Raw genomic sequence first — 20,980 nt, 5'->3', positions numbered from 1 at the left:
CTACTAAAAATACAAAAATTATCCAGGCATGATGGCGCACACCTGTAATCCCAGCTACTCAGGGGGCTGAGGCAGGAGAATCACTTGAACTTGGGAGGCAGAGGTTGCAGTGAGCCAAGATCATGCCACTGTACTCCAGCCTGGGCAAAAAAGGGAGACTCCATCTCAAAAAAAAAAAAATCAATATAGAGGTGTGTATATATACATACATATATATATATATATATATATATATATATATATATATTTTTTTTTTTTTTTTTTTTTTTTTTTTGAGACGGAGTCTGGCTCTGTCGCCCAGGCTGGAGTGCGGTGGCCGGATCTCAGCTCACTGCAAGCTCCGCCTCCCAGGTTCACGCCATCCGCCTCCCAGGTTCACGCCATTCTCCTGCCTCCGCCTCCCAAGTAGCTGGGACTACAGGCGCCCGCCTCGTCGCCCGGCTAGTTTTTTGTATTCTTTAGTAGAGACGGGGTTTCACCGTATTAGCCAGGATGGTCTCGATTCCCTGACCTTGTGATCCGCCCGTCTCGGCCTCCCAAAGTGCTGGGATTACAGGCTTGAGCCACCGCGCCCGGCCGTAGAGGTATATTTATTGGCATGAACTCAGTGAAAGAACAACATACCAAATAACATATACAAAATGATACTGTGTAATGCCCTGGGGAAAAATAAGTCAAGAAAAAAAATAGTAACAATTATATTTTGGGATGAAAAAATTAAGGACAATTTATATTTTTTCATTGTAGTTATTTATATATTCTGACTTTCAAATGTAAATATATTTTTTTTGCATGTGTGTGTGTGTTTTTTTTTTTTGAGATGGAGTCTCTCTGTCTCCCAGGCTGGAGTGCAGTGGCGTGATCTCGGCTCACCGTAACCTCCGCCTCCCGAGTTCAAGCAATTCTCCTGCCTCAGTCTCCCAAGTAGCTGGAATTACAAGTGCTGGCCACCTTGCCCGGCTAATTTTTTTCTTTTTTTTTTTAGTAGAAATGAGGTTTCACCATGTTGGCCAGGCTGGTCTCAAACTCCTGACCTCAGGTGACCCACCCACCTTGGCCTCCCAAAGTGCTGAGATTACAGGCATGAGCCACCATGCCCAGCCTGTGTGTGTTTTTTTACTTAAAAATTTTTAAATTTAAATTTAAATGTTTACTTGACAAATAATTGTATATATGGGGTATAATGTGATGTTTTGATGTATACGTCATTGTATACATTGTGTTGTATACATGGATGTATACATTGAAATTATTATATCCAGGTAATTAACATATCTATCACCTCAGATACTTATTTTTTGTAATGAGAACATTTAAAATCTATCCTTTTAGCAATTTTTAAATATATAATACATTAGTATTAACTATGATTACCATGCTGTGCAATGGATCTTGAAAACTTATTGCTCCTGTCTAACTGAAACTATATACCCTTTGACCCACATCTCTCCAAACTTCTCTCAACTCACAGCTTCTGGTAACCACTATTCTACTCTCTACTTCTATAAATTTGACTTTTTAAGATTCTAAATATAAGTGAGATCATGTGTTATTTATCCTTCTGTGTCTGGCTTATTTCACTTAGCACAGTGTCCTCCAGTTTCATCTATAGTGTTCCTGAGCCAGGCACGGTGGCTCACGTCTGTAATCCAAACACTTTGGGAGGCCGAGGCGGGTGGATCACTTGAGGTTAGGAGTTCGAGACCAGCCTGGCCAACAGGGTGAAACCCTCTCTCTACTAATAACACAAAAAAATTAGCTGGGCATGGTGGCAAGTGCCTGTAGTCCCAGCTACTTGGGAGACTGAAACAGGAGAATTGCTTGAACCTGGGAGGCTGAGGTTGCAGTCAGCCAAGATCATGCCACTGCACTCCAGCCTGGGTGACTGAGCGAGACTGTCTCAAAAAAAAAAAAAAAAGAAAAAAGAAAAGAAAATATAGTGTTCCCAATGACAGAATTTCCTTCTTTTATAAGGCTGAATAATAGTCCACTGTGCATATATACCCCATTTGCTTTATCTGTTCATCCATTGATGGACACTTTGGTTGATTCCATATCTTGGCTATTGTGAATAATGCTGCAATGAACACAGTGGGGCAGATAGCTCTCCAACATACTGATTTCATTTCTTTTGGGTATGTACCCAGAAGCAGGATTGTTGGCAGTTCTATTTTTGTTTTATTGAGGAAACTCCACACTATTCTCCATGATGGCTAAACTAATGTTTATTTGCACCAACAGTGTATGAGAATTCCCTTTCTCCACATCCTCATCCACACTTCCCTGTCACCTTTTAGATCACAGCCATTCTAACAGGTGTGAAGGGATAGTTCATTGTAATTTTCATTTTCATTTCCCTGATGAATAGTGATGTTGAGCACTGAAAAAATAAACCTCTTGGTTATTGCATGTCTTCTTTTGTGAAATGCCAGTTCAGATCGTTTTTCCGTTTTTTGAATCAGATGGTGTGTTTTTGTTTGCTGTTGAGAGGTCTGAATTCCTTGTCTATTTTGGGTATTACTCCCTTATCCAATGGAGGATTTGCACATGTTTTCTCCCAGTCTGTAGGCTTTCTCTTTACTTTTTTGTTTCCCTTCCTGTGCAGAAGCTTTTCAGTTTGATACAATCCCATTTGTCTACTTTGTGCTTTTACTGCCTGTGCTTTTGGGTCAAAAGTGTATGTATTTCATGGTTTTCTTTGCCATTTCCCTTCTCTTCCCTAGAGATTGTATGAGGCGCTTTTACAAACATTTCCGTTGATCCTTAAAATAATCCAGAGGAGGAACATTTTAGAAACTAGATTTTGGGGAGTCATGTGAGAAAGAGAATAAGGCTAGAGACGGGCCTTTGTTTCTGTCTGAAAGTTGCTTCCTCAGGTTTGGTGATAGGTGATTGCCCCAAACCACTGTCCATTCCGTGATACACTGTTGTCTGACTCGTGATTGTTGATAGGCTGGAGGATAAAGGATTTCTGGAAAATATGTAAATTTGATGAATATTTAAGTGCCTATTGGTACCAAGTACTGATGAAGAGTTAGGGACACAGGTGAACAAAATAACATTCTTGTCTTCATGAAGCTTATGTTCTGTAAGCAGATACAGACAATAAAGAAATATACAAATATATATGCAATGTGGTTCAGGTAATATTAAGTGCTATGAAGAAAAATAAAGGAGAATAGATCATAGAAAGTGAGAGTGCTGTTTTACGTAGGGTGATTCAAAAGTGTTCACCCTGCCTAGTTTGCATATCCCCCATACCTTATGAGCTGCAAAAAAGAGATTAAAAAAAGACTAGACTTAGGCCGGGCGCGGTGGCTCAAGCCTGTAATCCCAGCACTTTGGGAGGCCGAGACGGGCGGATCACGAGGTCAGGAGATCGAGACCATCCTGGCTAACACGGTGAAACCCCGTCTCTACTAAAAAATATAAAAAATTAGCCAGGCGAGGTGGCGGGAGCCTGTAGTCCCAGCTACTTGGGAGGCTGAGGCAGGAGAATGGCGTGAACCCGGGAGGCGGAGCTTGCAGTGAGCTGAGATCTGGCCACTGCGCTCCAGCCTGGGCGACAGAGCGAGACTCCGTCTCAAAAAAAAAAAAAGACTAGACTTATATTGTTTTCTTTATTCTAGCCATGACACATTAAAGATGAGTGCTCATAAGCAATGATATGCCAAGTTCTGCAGACAAGTTAACTCTATTAGAAACCACATCTGATAAAGCTGTTATTTTCATCTCCTTCTCACCAAGTGAGAACTATGCATTCATTGTGTTATTTACTTAGATTCTATAATTTTAACTTGAGCAAAACATCAGCAAAATATTGCACTGTTAATCAAGCCAGCCATCACTGTCATAGGCCACTTTGTGCTTTTCAAAAGAAGTTCACATGTATCATTTCATGTGAATTTCTCAATACCCTGTATGATAGATGCGCAACTTTTGAGAGGATAAATGATTTGATCCCATTTAGTAGTATTCATGACTTCTGTTCATAAAAGTGTGAAATCTCCTTCTTAATTTGAAAAGTATTGGTAGAAAGTCAACAATTCTCACTAGAAACTACAGGAAACTAAGACATTTCTAGGCAGTGTATATTAATTGGAAAGTAAAGATTGTTCCATTTTCTAGGAATAAATCCACTATTAAATCCACACTTAAAAACATGGCTGTTTATACTTAAAAACATGGCTAAACTGACCTGAAGTTATGAGGTCTCAAGGTCACTAGAAGCCTCAGAGCCAGCCTAGCTAGAGTCCGTGCTGTGTTGGAGAGGCTTGTCTGCTCCTCTTGTTCAACTCTATTTCTCTTCTGGGTCCCAGTCAGCCCCAGGGCCCCTGACTTGGCTGTAGCTGTGCCTGGTTGGTTCAGGCAGGCTGTATCAGTTGTTTCCAAGGGCCACTTCACCCTCTTCCCCCCAACTTAATCCCCATCTCCCTCATCATATCATCTCTACATGGATGACCCAACTGAAGTTTAGTCCTTGGTTCTTTAGTACTTAGATTCTGAGACTCACCAGTGGCTTTTAAGTGTTTTAAAGTAACCATTCTTGATCTTTGACATGAATTATTGCACAAGTCATTCTTTCTAAATTGCATAAGGAATTTACTTTTTGGGTTACAAGTTAATAAAAAGGAACTAATTTGACTACTACAAGGAATACGTTTCCATTTTCTAGTTTGGCTAAACTTTAATTAGGAACTAACTTTTCAGATTATGTGAATCAGGGTATGCATACAATCCAGGAGGTAGAATAAGAAATACTTTTGCTGTAAATTTCAAACTCCTCTATCTCCTTTTAGTTACACATCATGCATAAGAAAAAAAAAATCACCAAAGTAGGATAATACGTCCCAACTATAAAGCAAATTAATTCAGCGGGATAGCTCTGTGAGAAAAAGAAAATGTTGGGGAGACTATTCAGAGTACAGGTAGAGAAACCTTCTGGGGTACTCGTTAGTCATAATTAGGCACACAGTAGAATTAGTCAGGATCCCAGCACAGGAAACACATAGCATGCTCAAGGTGTGTAATTAAGGAAAGTAGTGAAGGACTATTTACAAAGTGTGGGCAAGGTTTTAAGGAAGCCAAGAGGGGCTAAAAAAAACCTCAGGCTTCAGGGTTCTTCATTCACATGGCCTCTTCCAAGTCCCTCTCCTTACAATCTATAATCCAGAATTTTGTGTTCTTTGTCTTAAAGAAAACTCTCAAAATTACATGTGCCTCATGCCCCACAAAACTTCATTCTACCTCAAGCAATAGCTAATGAAGCCTTCCCAGCTGGCACCTGATGAGATCCTTTCCCATCTTAGGCCTGAAGGAGCAAGAGGGGAAAGCAGCTTGGGAATGTGGGGAGAGAGAACAGCAGTGGAGGTGGGCTGCCTGGCAGAAGCCCTGGTCACACCCAGCCACACCCAGCCCAGAGCCCAACTAAGAGATGGAGAGATTAGCAGGGAAATCAGGGCCTCCCACTGGCTGAACCTAACCAAATCCTAAGGGCAAGAAAGTCAGTTTCTACCTTTCATCGTAACTGGGAGCCTGGGGCACAGACAAGGCTGAGGGAGGGTGAGCCTACAGAAAGATCCAGCACACTCTACCTATAGTTACCTGGATTCTAAAGACAGAATTCCATCACAAGAGAGGGCTCATTGGCTGTTTATGCTATCACATCCATTGCTGTACTGCATGGCCTAGGAGAAAGCATGTAGGCCATACCTTCATAACAGTGACACATTAATCATTCTAGTAAAGTCTTATTTTTCTAATGATACATTATAATTTCTAATGGGAAAAAATATTGAGCTACCTTTTAGAAAGCCTGATTTGTGTCTTAGAAAAAAATAATTTGATTCTACAGGCCACGGGTTGCCTCTTTAAGGTGAGGAGAAAATTCTGGCACAACGTAGACGCTCAATAATTATCAGTGGAATGAATGAGTAAATGATCCTACAATTCAGACATTCCATGATCTTATCTTTTTTCTTCCTTTCTGATTGATCAAGTGTCAATGGCTTGAAACAATTAGGTTTCACTTTGTCTCTGTCAAAACATAAATAACTTAAAGACAATATCAACCCGAAACTGGGATCCTGCTTTTTAAGAGAAGAAGAATGGGGAGAATGAGAGTTTAACTTTTATAATTGATGGCTTTTGTATTCAGTGATGCCTCTTTTTCAGGACACAGGTTAATCTGGAATTTAAAATGTCTGTCACTATTCTTTCACCCAATAGTGTACTTTTGATTGTACCCAACAGGATGCTATTGTTGTTTGACCTGAAATGACAGCATTAGAAAAAACAAAAACAAAAAAGCAACCATTGAGGTGTAAGTAGAGAGGCATGTGTTACATGATGTTGAAATGACAGAGGAAAGATATTTTAAGAAAAATAGCATCAGAGATGGGGTGGGCACTGGAAGTGGTGACAAATATTAGAAGCAGCATGGGGCAAGCAAACATTCCACCCTGGGAGACTGGGAGGAGTGACATTGGAGAAGAAGGTTCTGAAGCCCTAACATCAAGGATTATTGGTTGCATCATATGAAATTGGACCGTAGATCAAAAATGGGTTGGACCATAGATAAAAAATGGTCAAATGTCGCAATTTCATATACCTTTTCATAAGAGACCTGCTTACTACTGGACAGTGTTATAGTCTGTGGGTCATTTCGTGTAAGCCTTAGTCTTCACTCCTTGTAATAGCCCTGGAAGAAATCACTATTGTAGCACAAATGTAATAACAGAAGTGCATAGTTCTGTCTCCAGAACCATAAAGAAGTAGCTAAATTATAATCTAGTATACTCTTAGAGAACTGAATCATATATAAGAGAAAAATATTTTAAAAGTTAAAATGAAAAGCTTCTGTGCTTAATAGATCAGAGTTCATTTACGTGAACATTTATTTTTTTGCAGTGTGTGTGTGCATGTGTGTATTTAGAATGTGCTACATATATTATCCCAATTAATAACAAAAAGGAAAACACAAATGGAAACGTGGGGAGGATAGTTAATTTATTTTTAATGCCTATTTTTAATCAGTGTCTATGGTATCAGGGATCCATATGTGGATCCTCCCTTAAACTTAACTTCATCTGCATGGTGTTTTTGATACTGAGATGATATTCTGCCATACACTTATCATGGGAAAATACAATTTTAACTTTAATTCTAAAAGTCTTCAGAATTAATATCCTGAAAGTTATAAAAAAAAAAATGATGTCTCATAAAAGTCTTTCTTTAAGATGGACTGGAGTGCAGTGGTGCAATCTCGGCTCACTGCAACCTCTACCTCCTGGGTTCAAGTGATCCTCCCGCATAGGATGACAGGCATGCACCACCTCACCTGGCTAACTTTTTTTTTTCTTTTTGAGACAGAGTATCACTCTGCCAGGCTGGAGTGCAGTGGCACCATCTTAGCTCACCGCATCTTAGCTCACCGCATCTTAGCTCACCTCCGCCTCCCGGGTTCAAGCAATTCTCCTGCCTCAGCCTCCCAAGTAGCTGGGACTACAGACACGTGCCACCATGCCCGGCTAATTTTTTGTATTTTTAGTAGAGACGCGGTTTCATCATGTTAGCCAGGATGGTCTCGATCTCCTGACCTCGGGATCTGCCTACCTCAGCTTCCCAAAGTGCTGGGATTATAGGCGTGAGCCACCGTGCCCGGCCCAATTTTTGTATTTCTTAGGAGAGACAAGTTTCACCATGTTGGCCAGTCTGGTCTTGAATTCCTGACCTTAAGTGATCTGCCGGCCTCAGCCCCCCAAAGTTCTGGGATTACAGGCATGAACCACCATGCCTGGCCTTGGTTTTCTGTGTGTGTTTCTCCTTTTTCTCCTCCTTCCCTATTCCCCATCTTCGTTCTTTGGTTAGCTGTCACGAGTCTAAAGTCTTTCTTGCATCTATTGAACAGAATTTTTAACCCCTATTTTAACTTTTAAAGTTGAAGTGTAAAGTAGCTCAAATTCCTATATTTTTAAGCTACACAACTCATGTTAATTTTTTTTAACAAAAAAACTACTTAGAAAAAAAAAAGTTGCTCTCTAGCGCAAACACACATATGTGTATGTTGTGAACAAGTAACATGGCCAATCCTATCATTTACAGTAATATCCAGTTGACTCATTCCTCATGTGGCTGAATTGAAGAGCTAAGGTATCTTTCAGCAATCAAAGTGAGAGCTCTTGGGGAATCAAAGTGTTTTTTTAAAAAAGTTATTTTTGTACATTGATGACCACATTTTAGAAGGATGCCCAGGTGAGTACGTGTAACAAGATTTTGTTCCGCTTTCCTGAGTCAGATTTGGGCTGAGAGGCAGCAGTAAACCTGTGCACCAGTATCTCCATCAACACATGGAATCCTCACTCCGACAGAATAAAGCTGCCAAGTCTTGACCACACTAGGTTTTAGGCAGATAAGATTTTCATTCTGATTTGTTTGGAACAATGTTTCTAGCTGTCTCCAAGAGCATTGACAACTCCCTTTTTGAAAGGGAGGAGGGATGTTACTAATTCTTTAGTAGCAGCAAATACTTTATGTCCACCTCTAGCTGTGAGTCCCCCTGCTAGCTGTTGGGAAGGCAACAGGACATTTTTCCTGTTCTCAAGCAGCTTACATTCACTGGGGAATGGAAAGGTGGGAAACATAGGAAAATTTATTTATTTATTTTTTGTAAGAAACATCACTTTACTTAAAATGTTATTAGATTTCTTTTCTTTTCTTTTTTGAGATCAAATTTCGCTCTTGTCACCCAGGCTGGAGTGAAATGGTGTGATCTCAGTTCACTGCAACCTCTGCCTCTCAGGTTCAAGCAATTCTCCTGCCTCAGCCTCCCGAGTAGCTGGGATTACAGGCACCCGCCACCAGGCCCGGCTAATTTTTGTATTTTTAGTAGAGACGGGGTTTCACCACATTGGCCAGGCTGGTCTCAAACTCCTGACCTCAGGTGATCCGCCCGCTTCGGCCTCCCAAAGTGCTGGGATTACAGGTGTGAGTCACTGGGCCCAGCCTAGATTTCTTAAAGATGTAAATAGATTATAAACATAAAACAAATGTCAGTGACCCCTAACTATATTAAAATTTAAAAACTTAGTTTTTTCCCCATAGTTACTGTAAAAAGGAAAAACCTTTAGATAGTTAAATTTAGCAGAATTTATTTAAGCAAGGAAAAAAAGAAAAATTCATGATTCGGCCAGCTTCAGAACAAGAACCGTTTCAAAAAACTCTAACATTTACATTATCTCCTTAACCAATGGGTAACAAATGTTACTAGGTAACATTTACTAAGTGGTACCTGCTGATAGCAGGCGCTGTCACACCAGGAAGGTTGAGAATCAGCCAACAGCACTGCAGCTAGTGCTGCCTGGGCCTCTACATGCTGCTGGAATACGATCTCGTGGATGGTTACATGTGCCCCTAATGAGCTGCATTTCATATTAGCCAACAAGAACACTCTAAAGCAGGTCCTAGCACACAACCCATGTGCTGCCTCTACAATAGTCCTGTTGTGGACTGCTCCATCCCAGTTGGACATGGATGATGCAAGGGTGCTAAGTGCAGGTTCTGCACTGTGAGGTGTGCAGGCTGCCTTAAGTAAGGTGGGCAGAAAATACACAGTAAAAAGGTACATACAAAGGAGGACCCGGGATTGCATGTGCTCTCAGAACACCCAGCCTGGGAACCCTCAGGAGCCTGCACAGGCCTGTGGGAAAGCCAGAGGCGGAGGAATCTGAGGAAGCATGAAGAAGCGTGATGTTCGCTTGTGGCCTCTTTGCAAAACGCTCCCCTTCCTAGCAAATTATCACCAAGCCTGGAAAGGTAGTGGGTCTGTGGCTTCCTATCCTAGGTTTAAGACCCCAGACCCAAAGGCTCAAACCTAAGAAGGTGCCTCTCTGACAACTCCTGGGCCAGTTAGTTTTTTTGTTCTCCCTTTGCCTTAGTTTCCCCCATGAACAATGGAAAGAAACAATCCCTGGTTGAAAAGAAATATGTATTGTATTTAGGAAGCGGTGTTTCTCAAAGATGTGACTGAGGACTTTACTCAGGAGGCATGGGGCATTCTGAGCCCTGCTCAGATGGTCCTGTTTGGAGATATGATTCTGGATATCCACAGGGACCTGGTCCTGTGGAGAAGACTGCATTCCCCTATAAACGAGTCTATCATTTGAAATGACATGAGACCCCTCATTAAGAACTGCATAATGTGGCTGGGCACAGTGGCTCACATCTATAATCCCAGTACTTTGGAAGGCTGAGGCAGGAGGATCACTTGAGCCCAAGAGTTTGAGACCACCCTTGATAACATGGTGAAACTCTCTACAAAAAAGTTAAAAATTAGCTGGGCATGGTGGCACATGCCTATAGTCTCAGCTACTTGAGAGGCTGAGGTGGGAGGATCACTTGAGCCCAGGAGGTTGAGGCCTCAGTGAGCTATGATCGTGCCACTGCACTCCAACCTGGTCAATACATCAAGACCCTGTGAAATGTGTACCCAAGACAGATGGATTGTACCACACAGTGCATTTCTATTCTTTATTTCCCAGGGGGAAAACTGTTTTTAAAGAGATTTTATGTTAACTTCATTTATTAATACCCATCTTAAATGTACAGTTTGATGAGTTTTGAAAGATATGTACTCATGTATAACCATCACTACAATCGAGATATAGAACTTTAACCCTCAACGTTCCTTTGTGCCTCTTCCCTGTTGCACCACCACCACTTGCCACCCACTGTCCCCATGCTCAGGCAACCACCGACCTACTTTCTATCATTATACATTAGATTTGCACTGTCTAGAATGTCATATAAATGTAACCATACAGTATGTAACGTTTGGAGTCTGACTGCTTCTCAAAAGCATTTGGCATGCATATCTTTACACGTTTCGGAACTCTGTTCCTTTTTTATTTCTGAATAATACTCTGCTGTATAGATGTACCACAATCGGTTTATCTGTTCACAAGCTGTGTACAGCGACTTTGAGCTGTTTCCAGTTTTTAGCTATTATGAATGAATGAAGCCACTATGAACATTCATGTATTTTTAGGAAATTCAGCAGTCTGGCTGGTGATAAACAGGCTGCCCCTCTGAGGGGAGGAGGAGTCAGGTAGTTGAGCCAAGTTGAAGAGCAAGCAACCAGTTTTGTAAAAAGCGTCTAATAGCCAAAAAAAAAAAAAAAAAAAAAAAAATTGTTTTAATGCCTATACTGAGCATAAAAAGGACTGCTGATCAAGCGTCTTTACTGCATGGGAAAAGCAGATTGCAACATCATTGGCAGGACAGAGTAATACATATACTTAGTTGTTTTATTTTGACAGGGAATGGAATTAAGCCAAGACTCAAACCTATTTTCCCTGGCTACTTCTTCAAGATACATTTGAAGGCCTGTCCAGACAGCAGAGACAAACAGCTCTATGTCAGAATCAGAAAGACTTTACCTGCGGTGGGACCTTGGACAGGGAGAAGTAACCTTGGCAAATGGGCATTAAAAAAGACTACCTACCTAGCTGTTGGGAAGATAAAATGAAAGTGTGAATCACAAGGGCCTGACCCATAGGATACCTCAGTAAACATGTATTATGATTTAAAAATCTTGCCATACCTTTGACTTGTAAAATAATTCAAATGTTTCCTTAGGAAGTTACAATATTTTAATTTTTTCCCTTAAACCATACTTCGAATTCTTCCCATATTATTTATATAACCATTGAAGAATCAATTAATCAAACTCTGGTTAGATTTTAGAATAGTTTATGACCTCAGGTACAAGAGCTCCGAGCGGCTGCATCATTGGTTCATGGCAGCAGCAGCAGCTGTCTAGTCCCAAAGCGCCCACCAGGTGCTTCTAAGACCAGGAGAATCTTAGAACCTTGAGAGCAAATGTGGTTCATGAGCACTTCCTTGGGAGCTGACTCTGGGGGTGTGTGACCCGCAGTCTGTTCCTCTGGGCCGACTGTGGTTCTCAGGTGGCTGCAGAACTTCCGTGGCCTCTAAAAGGGATCCCTGTGGCGGAATGAAAGGAGCATGGGGTGGGCAGGAGGCGACTTGGATTTGAATTCTGACTTTACAGCTCTGACGCCTCTTCCCCCCGCCCCCCAACCTCAATTTTGCGTCTTTATGGGCTGGCTGAGCTTCCTTTCCTCATCTGTGTGGTAACAGCATGACCTCACTGGGCTGTAGCGGGGTTACACTATGTTACAGTACCAGGACTGTCTCAACAAATGCTTGTTGACCTGTTAATTTCATGCGTTATCTTTGCTATTTCCCATCGCCAAAGTCCATTTGCTGCATGTAACTCAAACACAATGGAGCTACTTCAAAGGGTGATTGGCAAACCTCCCGTAGTTGGTACTATCCTGAATGTTCCTCTTCCAGGAAAGGTGGGGCTCTTTCCTGCGTCGCCAGGACTCAAGCTGGCACCCGGGTTTTGAATGTAAGAGTTCATTCTTAAGAAATACAGGAGCCGCACATTTGGCCTGGTTTCAGAGGAGTCCTTACGCAAATACGCTTCCCTCTCCTAGGAGCCAGGCTGGGCTCGCTGCCCCTGCTCCCTCCCTTTCCCAGGCTCGCCTCCTCCTCTTCCTGCCCACCTCTATGCACCGCACCTACCCAGTCCCCATTCTGGCGAACCCGACCCTGGTGTGCCATCGCGCCCATTGGCGGGTTTGCTTTTATTTGTTCTGCGCTCCCTCCTGCCTTCTGGCTCGGGCACCAGATGCTAGCCGTTTTGCTCCAGGCAATATACGAAGCCCAAGTTTTCCCCCTTACTGGGAGCGCTGCGGATCATTCGCAGGCGGCCTGGCACCCTCTCATGGGTGAGCCAGCCCCTGGGGCTCCAGCCGTGCGCCCCCGGAACCACACGAGTGGTGAGGAACGGGCCCCGGGGCTAAGTAGGCAGAGTCCCGCGCATCTTTCAGCCACGCCTCCTCGGCTCGAGGGGGCGGTGAGCAAAGGCGGTCACCCCTGCAACCTCGCCTGCTACCCCCACGCACTCCTCCGCGTTCACGTGGTAGGAACTCCCACAGGCAAAAGCCTTTCCGGTGCGCTCAGCAGCCGCGGGATCACTCGGGTGTTTGAACGCTCGCGCCCTCCTCTCCCATTGGAGCTCGGTAAGGCGGGGCCCAGGTGCTCGCTTCCTCCGAGCTTGCTTAAGGTTTTCTTGTTGCAAGTACTGTATGTTGAACCCGGGTGGCTTCTTAACTGTTCTCGAGGAGAAGGCTGCTAGAACTGGTTTTTTTTCTTCGTCCTCCTTCCCGCCTACAAAAAGAAAGGGCGGTGTTTTGGGGAAAGTCCGCCTTAGAATACTTTAATGTGTTTACTGCTGCCCCATGGTCACACGCACGGCTGTTTATAAATTGCATCTTTATTGAGGAAGAAGGTAAAAAAGCTAGATAGAGCAAGGAACTATTTATTTTGTGATTATGTGATTATTTGGAGCGTTCAAATTTTCCTTTAAAAAACAAGAATTCAAAGAAAATGCTATTCTAACTAGTGCCAGAAACTTAAGGTGTTCAAGAAAAATTCAAAAGTAAAACCAGAGTTTATTTTGTTGGAATGAATGTAACATAAACATAACTTTATCATTTTCAATTAAAAACTCTGGTCTGTTATCATTTTGGCTGGCAGTTCTGTAATGTACGTCTAAGGGGAAAAACACCAGATTCTCATATGTTCCCTCCTCATCCCTTTTATTTTTCAGTCCAGAGCACAACCTCCAGAAGAGAACAGAAGGAAGCCAGTTTTGGGGAAACTTGGCACTCTATTCACTACAGGAAGGAGAAGGAACAGTAGAAACGGGCTAGAGAGTCCCCCCAGATCAAATGCCAAACCACTGTCTCCCAAAGATGTGGTAGCCTCTTCTAATCTCCCAGAGAGAGAGAGTGAGAAGAGCAGATCTCAGAGCAGCCAGCTGAAGCAAGCAGACACGAGTGAGGAGGGCTCCCCCCGGGAGAATCCTCGGGAGGCAGAGGGCGAGCTCCCCGAGAGCAGTGGCCCCGCAGCCCCCCATGACGCCGAGCTGTCACCTCGCTGGAACAGCAGTGAAGCGGCTGTGGCTGTGCAGCAGTGCCATGAAAATGATTCACCCCAATTAGAACCTCTGGAGGCAGAGGGAGAGCCTTTCCCAGATGCCACCACCGCTGCCAAGCAGCTGCATTCCTCGCAGGGAAATTCCTCCAGGCAAGAGAACGCAGAGACGCCCGCCCGCAGTACGGGGGAGGACGCTTCACCAGGTGCTGGCCACGAACAGGAGGCTTTGCTGGGTGCGAGGGGTGCGCCGGGGTCGCCCACCCGGGAGCGGCCCAGGGAAGAACCAGGCGAGGACCCTGACGGAGCCCCAGGTGTGTGTGTGGAAGAAGGCTCCCTGAGGCCCCGCGACGCCCGCATCCAGCCCCCCAAGGGCGCGTCTGCTCTGCCAGGTGAGCCTCCAGCCGAGGGTGCAGCGCACACGGCCAGCTCCGCGCAGGCAGACTGCACAGCCCAGCCCGGGGGTCGCGCCCACCCTACTAAGGTGCTAACTTTGGACATCTACTTGAGTAAGACTGAGGGGGCGCAAGTGGACGAGCCGGTCGTGATTACTCCCAGGGCGGAAGATTGCGGTGACTGGGACGACATGGAGAAGAAGTCGAGCGGCCGCAGGTCTGGGAGGCGGAGGAGGTCGCAGAAATCCACCGACTCCCCCGGTGCGGATGCCGAGCTCCCTGAGAGCGCGGCCAGGGACGACGCGGTGTTCGACGACGAAGTGGCGCCAAACGCGGCCAGCGACTCCTCCTCGGCAGAAAAGAAAGTGAAATCTCCGCGGGCCGCCCTCGACGGGGGCGTTGTCTCCGCTGCGAGCCCAGAGTCCAAGCCCGGCCCCGGCCCCAAAGGGCAGCTCCGAGGCGAGTCGGACCGGAGCAAACAGCCACCCCCGGCTTCGTCCCCCACCAAGAGGAAGGGCAGGAGCCGTGCCCTCGAGGCCGTGCCCGCCCCGCCCGCCAGCGGCCCGCGGGCTCCCGCCAAGGAGTCTCCACCAAAGAGGGTGCCAGATCCCGGCCCGGTCACCAAGGGCGCTGCGGCCGAGAGCGGGGAGGAGGCGGCCCGGGCCGTCCCCCGCGAGCTCCCGGTCAAGAGCAGCTCGCTGCTGCCGGAGATCAAGCCCGAGCACAAGAGGGGCCCCCTTCCCAACCACTTCGACGGCCGGGCAGAGGGAGGTCGAAGCAAAGAGCTGGGCAGAGCGGCCGGAGTGCCTGGAGCTTCCGACGCCGACGGCTTGAAGCCCAGGAACCATTTCGGCGTGGGCAGGTCGACGGTGACCACTAAAGTGACCCTGTAAGTAGCCGCGCAAGTCCCGGCTGAGTTGCTGTCCGCAAATGTGCTGGGGGTCGGCTCTGAGAGGCTCGGGGTCTTTGCATTGTGGAAGAAATGTCTGGTCACTGAGCTTTCCCCTCCATGCTGAACTTAAGATAGTGAAGGGCCAGTTTACACAGTCAAGGTTTAAGATGACACCCGTGGCAGCCTCCTCAGTTAGTTCCCTTTTTAACACAAGATTTAAGTTTAACGAATGTAAAAATAGGATTTTCCTTGAAGCTCAAAGTTTATGTAGATGAGAGATAAGACCTCACGACCTGACATGAGCTGATTCTATTCTTTATTCAAAATGTACAAGGGTGTTCCAACGTGGATGTTCTTAAAATACATGTGCTGTGAATTTCAAAATATGGAGCAAACAGTAACATGTTAAGTACGACCCAGTAGCTTTGACATGTGTGAGTTTTAAGAGAATTCACAGAACCTTTTATGGAACTCAGTGCATTTATTGGCAAAAAGTTTTAAACACACACACACACGCAAGAAAAGTTCCTAATACAAGTATCTTGGTTGCTTTTTCCCCTTTATAATGTTAGGGAGTCTGGTGATACTTTTGGACCCAGGTTGAAAAGCAGTTTTCAGTTATTGAAATAAAGATCAATAATCATACAAAAGATTATTTGCTACATGAAAGCAGCTGTGACAGGTGTGAGTTTAAGATGATTCCAAAACATTTTATGGAACGTAGTGCATTATTGGCCTAAGCCTTTTTCAAAAAGTCCCTAATTCATGTATCTTGGTTGCTTCTTCCTCTTTGTGCTGCATGAAAGCACAAAACAACTGTGACTACTTGCTGTTAAGTTTATTCATTTCACAAGTAATTTATTTAATACTTTCTGTGCAAGATACTGTGCTAGGCACTGTAGGGAAAAATCCCTACAACTATGACTCAGGATATTGCCCTGAAATTTTTATAGCCCCATCTGGCACACAAGACGCACACAAATCAAATAACAATACGAGATGATATCTGATGAAATTGCCAAATGAATGTTACCATCTGTAAAGCCAGGGGAAGTGCTAGCAAGGAAGAAATCACTGCTGGTGCTTTGGAGGATCTGGCCCTTGTGCCTTGATCATAAATGCAATTCGTATAGGTGGACAGGATAGGCAAGGTACTCTGAAACTGGTAAGACCCTCCCTTCCCACACTTCTTCTCCCTTACCACTCCCACTTAGCACAGGTGAATAATGATTAAGTGCTTAAGTTTTTCCTCCATTCACATATTTGTTCAAAGAGTGGGTATTTTAACAACATTATCATTATAATTCTTGAACTTAATTGTTTCTTTCATTCTATTTGATTTCTTGGGTAAGTAAGCTTTAGAGGAACTCTGAGAGGGAAGTATGCTTAATGAATAACTTGACTACCTCACGAGCTGCCAACCAGGAGACCTTTGATATAGTCAGTGATTTATTCTGTAATGGTAGTTAGCAACAGAGAAATAAGCTGGGTGAATGATGCCTATTATTTATAGAAGACCAGTGTGATTGAATGCTAAAGCCTCCTAAATGTGAGCCTTAGAGAAACATTGCTGTGTACCTTATGAAGGATGGTTCACCTGTCCTCCAATCAGAAGACACCAGTAGAAAAACCAGAAATGTTACACTGTGAAAGAGTAGGCTAAACAAACAGGAAAGATGATCTTATAATGAAATTCTTCGTGTGCTGTTCTCTGTAATAGAACTAAACCAAATGTCTCTTTCTCAGTTCTGATTAATTTCTACCTAAAAATTTTCTTTACCAGACATTCAATGTATTTGTTTTGCGCGGTGCCTTGCACATGGTCATTTGGCAAATTATTGACTTAAAAATTAATAATTATTTCTAGTCCTTTGACCCATTTCTTTGTGACTGATGGTTTTTTCAGACCCTTTAATTCTTCCTATGACCGTGTCGCAAGATGTTAATCAGATTATTCTTTAAAACAATTTGAGACTGAAGAGTTAGAAAAACTATTTCATATTCCCTGAAAAATAATGCCACTGAAGTAACATGTTTCTTTATGCTGTTAGAAAAATTATTCCTTCAAGTTCTCTACCAAGTGCTGAATGTTGAAATTCTTAAAATGGTATATGTAGAATAAGGAGAATTTTCCTCTTATAATAGAACTATGGCTTTTTGGACTCCAAATTATTTTCCCCTCTCTCATAATGAAGGCATTACAACATGAATTATAGGAGCCTTCCTTTTAATCAGTCTGAACTAGGTTAATTGTAGTGACTCTTGGTAGCACAACTTAATAGCACAGAAAGTTTGGTTGTAAAATTTATTTTGATCTTGGTGTAAATCTTTAATGTGCAGATATGTGTTTCCTGTCCTTAAGGTAGCCTGCTAACCTGTAGTGTTTCCTATTTACATCATAAGATACACTTCATTATATGAATTGAGTACCCTTCCTTGAACTGATTAGTGAGAATTTTTAAAAAGTATGTTCTCTGGTATGTGACCATCCCTCATTAACTGATAGCAAATCAAAGTTTTCTATTTCTAATCATCTCACTGGTTTCGTAATTTGATCTTTAAGGAAATGCTTATAAATTAATTTTCCTTTTAAATTTAAGGTATGGGCCTGCAATAAGGGAGCCTAAGTATCTTATGGAGATATTGGGGAAAGCAATGCCTGGGAGAAATTTATGAGCAGAGATCAAATTTATTTATTTATTTATTTATTTATTTAATTTATTTATTTATTTATTTATTTATTTATTTTTGAGACAGGGTCTCACTCTGTTACCCAGGTTGGAGTGCAGTGGCATGATCATGGCTCACTGTAGCCTCGACCTCCCTAGGCTCAGGTGATTCTCCCACCTCAGCCTCCCTAGTAGCAGCGACTACAGGTGCACCACCATGTCTGGCTAATTTTTGTATTTTTTTAGAGACAGGATTTTGCCATGTTCCCCAGGCTGGTCTCAAATTCCGGGATTCAAGCGATCCACCTGCCTCAGCCTCCCGAAATGCTAGGATTACAGGCATTAGACACTGATGCCAGCCTCAAATTTAGTATCAAATAAAATTTGAAAAAATTAAAATCTAAATTCTCAGTGCTGATTTTGGAGAGGACTTGATGGTATCCATCCCAGTTGTATTTTATCCAAAAGGATAAGGTGACTCGCCAGCAGTCATACTGCCTGTCCCTTGTAGAAGCTCCTTAGGCCCAAGCTTCTTTTTTTTTTTTTGAGACAGAGTCTCACTCTGTTGCCCAGGCTGGAGTATAGTGGCACAATCTTGGCTCACTACAACCTCCACCTCCTGGGTTTAAGCAGTTCTCCAGCCTCAGCCTCCCGAGTAGCTGGGATTACAGGCATGTGCCACCACACCTGACTAATTTTTGTATTTTTAGTAGAGACGGGGTTTCACCATGTTGGCCAGGCCAGTCTCAGAACTCCTGATCTCAAGTGATCCACCCGCTTTGGCCTCCTAAAATGTAGGGATTACAAGCATGAGCCACTGCACCTAGCCAGGCCCAAGCTTCATGAAGGCCAAGTCCATGAAGGAGAGGCAGCATGGGATTTCAGTGTCTCCACTTGTATGTTCTCATTATCAAAGTGGCCTCTAAAGTCTGTGTTATTTTATGGATCTCATGATAATTCACTGACTTTAAATGATAAAGATGGAAAGAACCAGAGGAGCTCATCCAGGCGGGTATAGTCCAAGCTTATCTGAGGAAGTAGAATAGTTTAGTGGTTAGGAGCATGGCATCTGAAACCAGAGCACCTGGCTTCAAATTGTGGCCCTGTCACTTATTAGCTGCATAACCTCAGGCAAGTTCCTTCTTGACGCCTCAACTTCCTCAGCCAAAAATAGAATGTATAAAGTTGTATATGAATTAGGTGAGCCCGTTGAAGCTTTTCTCAAGTTCTTGACAATCAGTGACTGTTAGTGGTTATGCTTTATCTCTCCCATTTTATAAACCACTAGACCAATGGTTTAGCCTTTTTTTTTTTTTTTTTTTTTTTTTTTTTTTCTGAGACAGAGTCTTGCTTTGGCACCTAAGCTGGAGTGCAGTGGCACGACCATAGCTCTCTGCAGCCTTGATCTTCTGGACTCAAGTTATCTCCCACCTCTGCCTTTGGAGTAGCTGGGACTACAGACATGCACCACTTCACCTGGCTAATTTTTGTTTTGTTTTGTAGAGACTGGGTCTCAGTATGTTGCTCAGGCTGGTCTTGAACCCCTTAGCTCAAGCAATCCTCCCTCCTTCACCTCCCAAAGTGCTGGGAGATATGGATAGATAGATAGATAGATAGATAGATAGATAGATAGATAGATAGACAGACAGACAGACAGGTAGATCTATATAGGTACATATATATAGATAGATATGTAGATATATAGATATCTATATAAATATATAGATATCTATAGATATATAGAGATAATATATAAATATATAGATATATATCTATAAATATATATATTTTTATAGATATTTATATCTATAAATATATCTCTATCTATCTATCTATCTATCTATCTATCTATCTATCTATCTATCTATCTATATGCTGTGGAACCCTTTCTTCTAAGAAAGTTTAAATAGGAGCAATAAATAAAACTGATACTGGGAGTGATTCTGGTTGAAAGGAGAGTGGACAGCCCCATCCCTGTCCCTACTTTCCCCAACTGTAGCCCTTGAAGAGAACCCCAGGGATTCCTTCAACTGTAAGTTGGGGGAAATAAAAACAACTCTGTTCTAAACCATCTCATTTTTTTAAAGATGAAGAAGGTACAGTCCAGAGAGGTAAAGTAACTTGACCAGGTTCACACAGATAATTAGCATAAAAGCCAGGACCAGAGCCAGAGAATGCCAAACAGAGCACATTTGTTTCTCTGAAAGAAAGCACTGTGTACATTCAAAGACTTATTATTTCCACTGGGGGTAACTATACCCAAGAAATGTGACAGAGAAAGGGGAGACTCTCTTGCCCAAGAAGTGATGACAAAACCAACAGCTGCATAATTGATAAGTAAATGATGGTACATCCATATGATGGACTTCCATGCAGCATTAAGACAGCTTTTCAAACAAATTTTTTGGTAATCTGAAAAATGTTAACTGTAAGGTTAAGTCATTTTATTTCTTGAAAAAGCAAGATATCAAATTATATGAACAGAATAATCTCAATTCTATTCAAAATATTATGCATATAAAAAGATTAGAAATGTTTAAAAATGTTAACAGGGATATTCTCTGACTGGTAGGATTATCAGTGATTTTTAAATATTACTCAAAGTTGCTATAGTGAACACACTTATAATCAGAGAAAATCTTATGGGGGAAGGATGAGAGGAATAAAATATCCAAAGAGGTCAATAGTAGATGAATTTTTAAAATCTATCCTTTTGAGATAATACTTAAAAAGTTATGCTAAAATAAAAATATATAATTGATGTTGGAATATGGGAACGCATTAAATATTTAAATTTCTTCTAATGTTCTTCAGGCCTTAAGATGTCTTCCAACTCTAGTGCCAAGCACTGTGCATACATGCTAGGTGCTCAATAAATTAGTTCATCCCTCATCCCTGGAGTTTCTTGGCTATATAATCTCCCGATCCCTCATATGCAAGCAAAACACCCATTAAAAATAGTTGATAGTGTACTTAGGACTATTTAAAAATAGTTTCATTGA

At 42.8% G+C, this 20,980-nt stretch overlaps 1 protein-coding gene across 1 annotated transcript in view; it reads left to right on the top strand.

Moving 5' to 3' along the window:
* Nucleotides 1-13,814: 13,814 nt before the first annotated feature.
* CRYBG1 (crystallin beta-gamma domain containing 1) overlaps nt 13,815-20,980 on the top strand; it is a 58,062-nt gene continuing 50,896 nt past the window's right edge. Inside the window, exon 1 of the mRNA XM_030929530.1 lies at nt 13,815-15,306. Within this exon, the coding sequence (XP_030785390.1) occupies nt 14,609-15,306 (698 nt within the window). The 5' untranslated portion in view covers nt 13,815-14,608. The remainder of the gene's footprint in view (nt 15,307-20,980) is intronic.

This window comes from Rhinopithecus roxellana, chromosome 4 (assembly GCF_007565055.1).
Source record: "Rhinopithecus roxellana isolate Shanxi Qingling chromosome 4, ASM756505v1, whole genome shotgun sequence".
In the NCBI taxonomy this organism is placed as follows: Eukaryota; Metazoa; Chordata; class Mammalia; order Primates; family Cercopithecidae; genus Rhinopithecus; species Rhinopithecus roxellana.
This window is presented reverse-complemented; position numbering and strand designations above follow the sequence as displayed.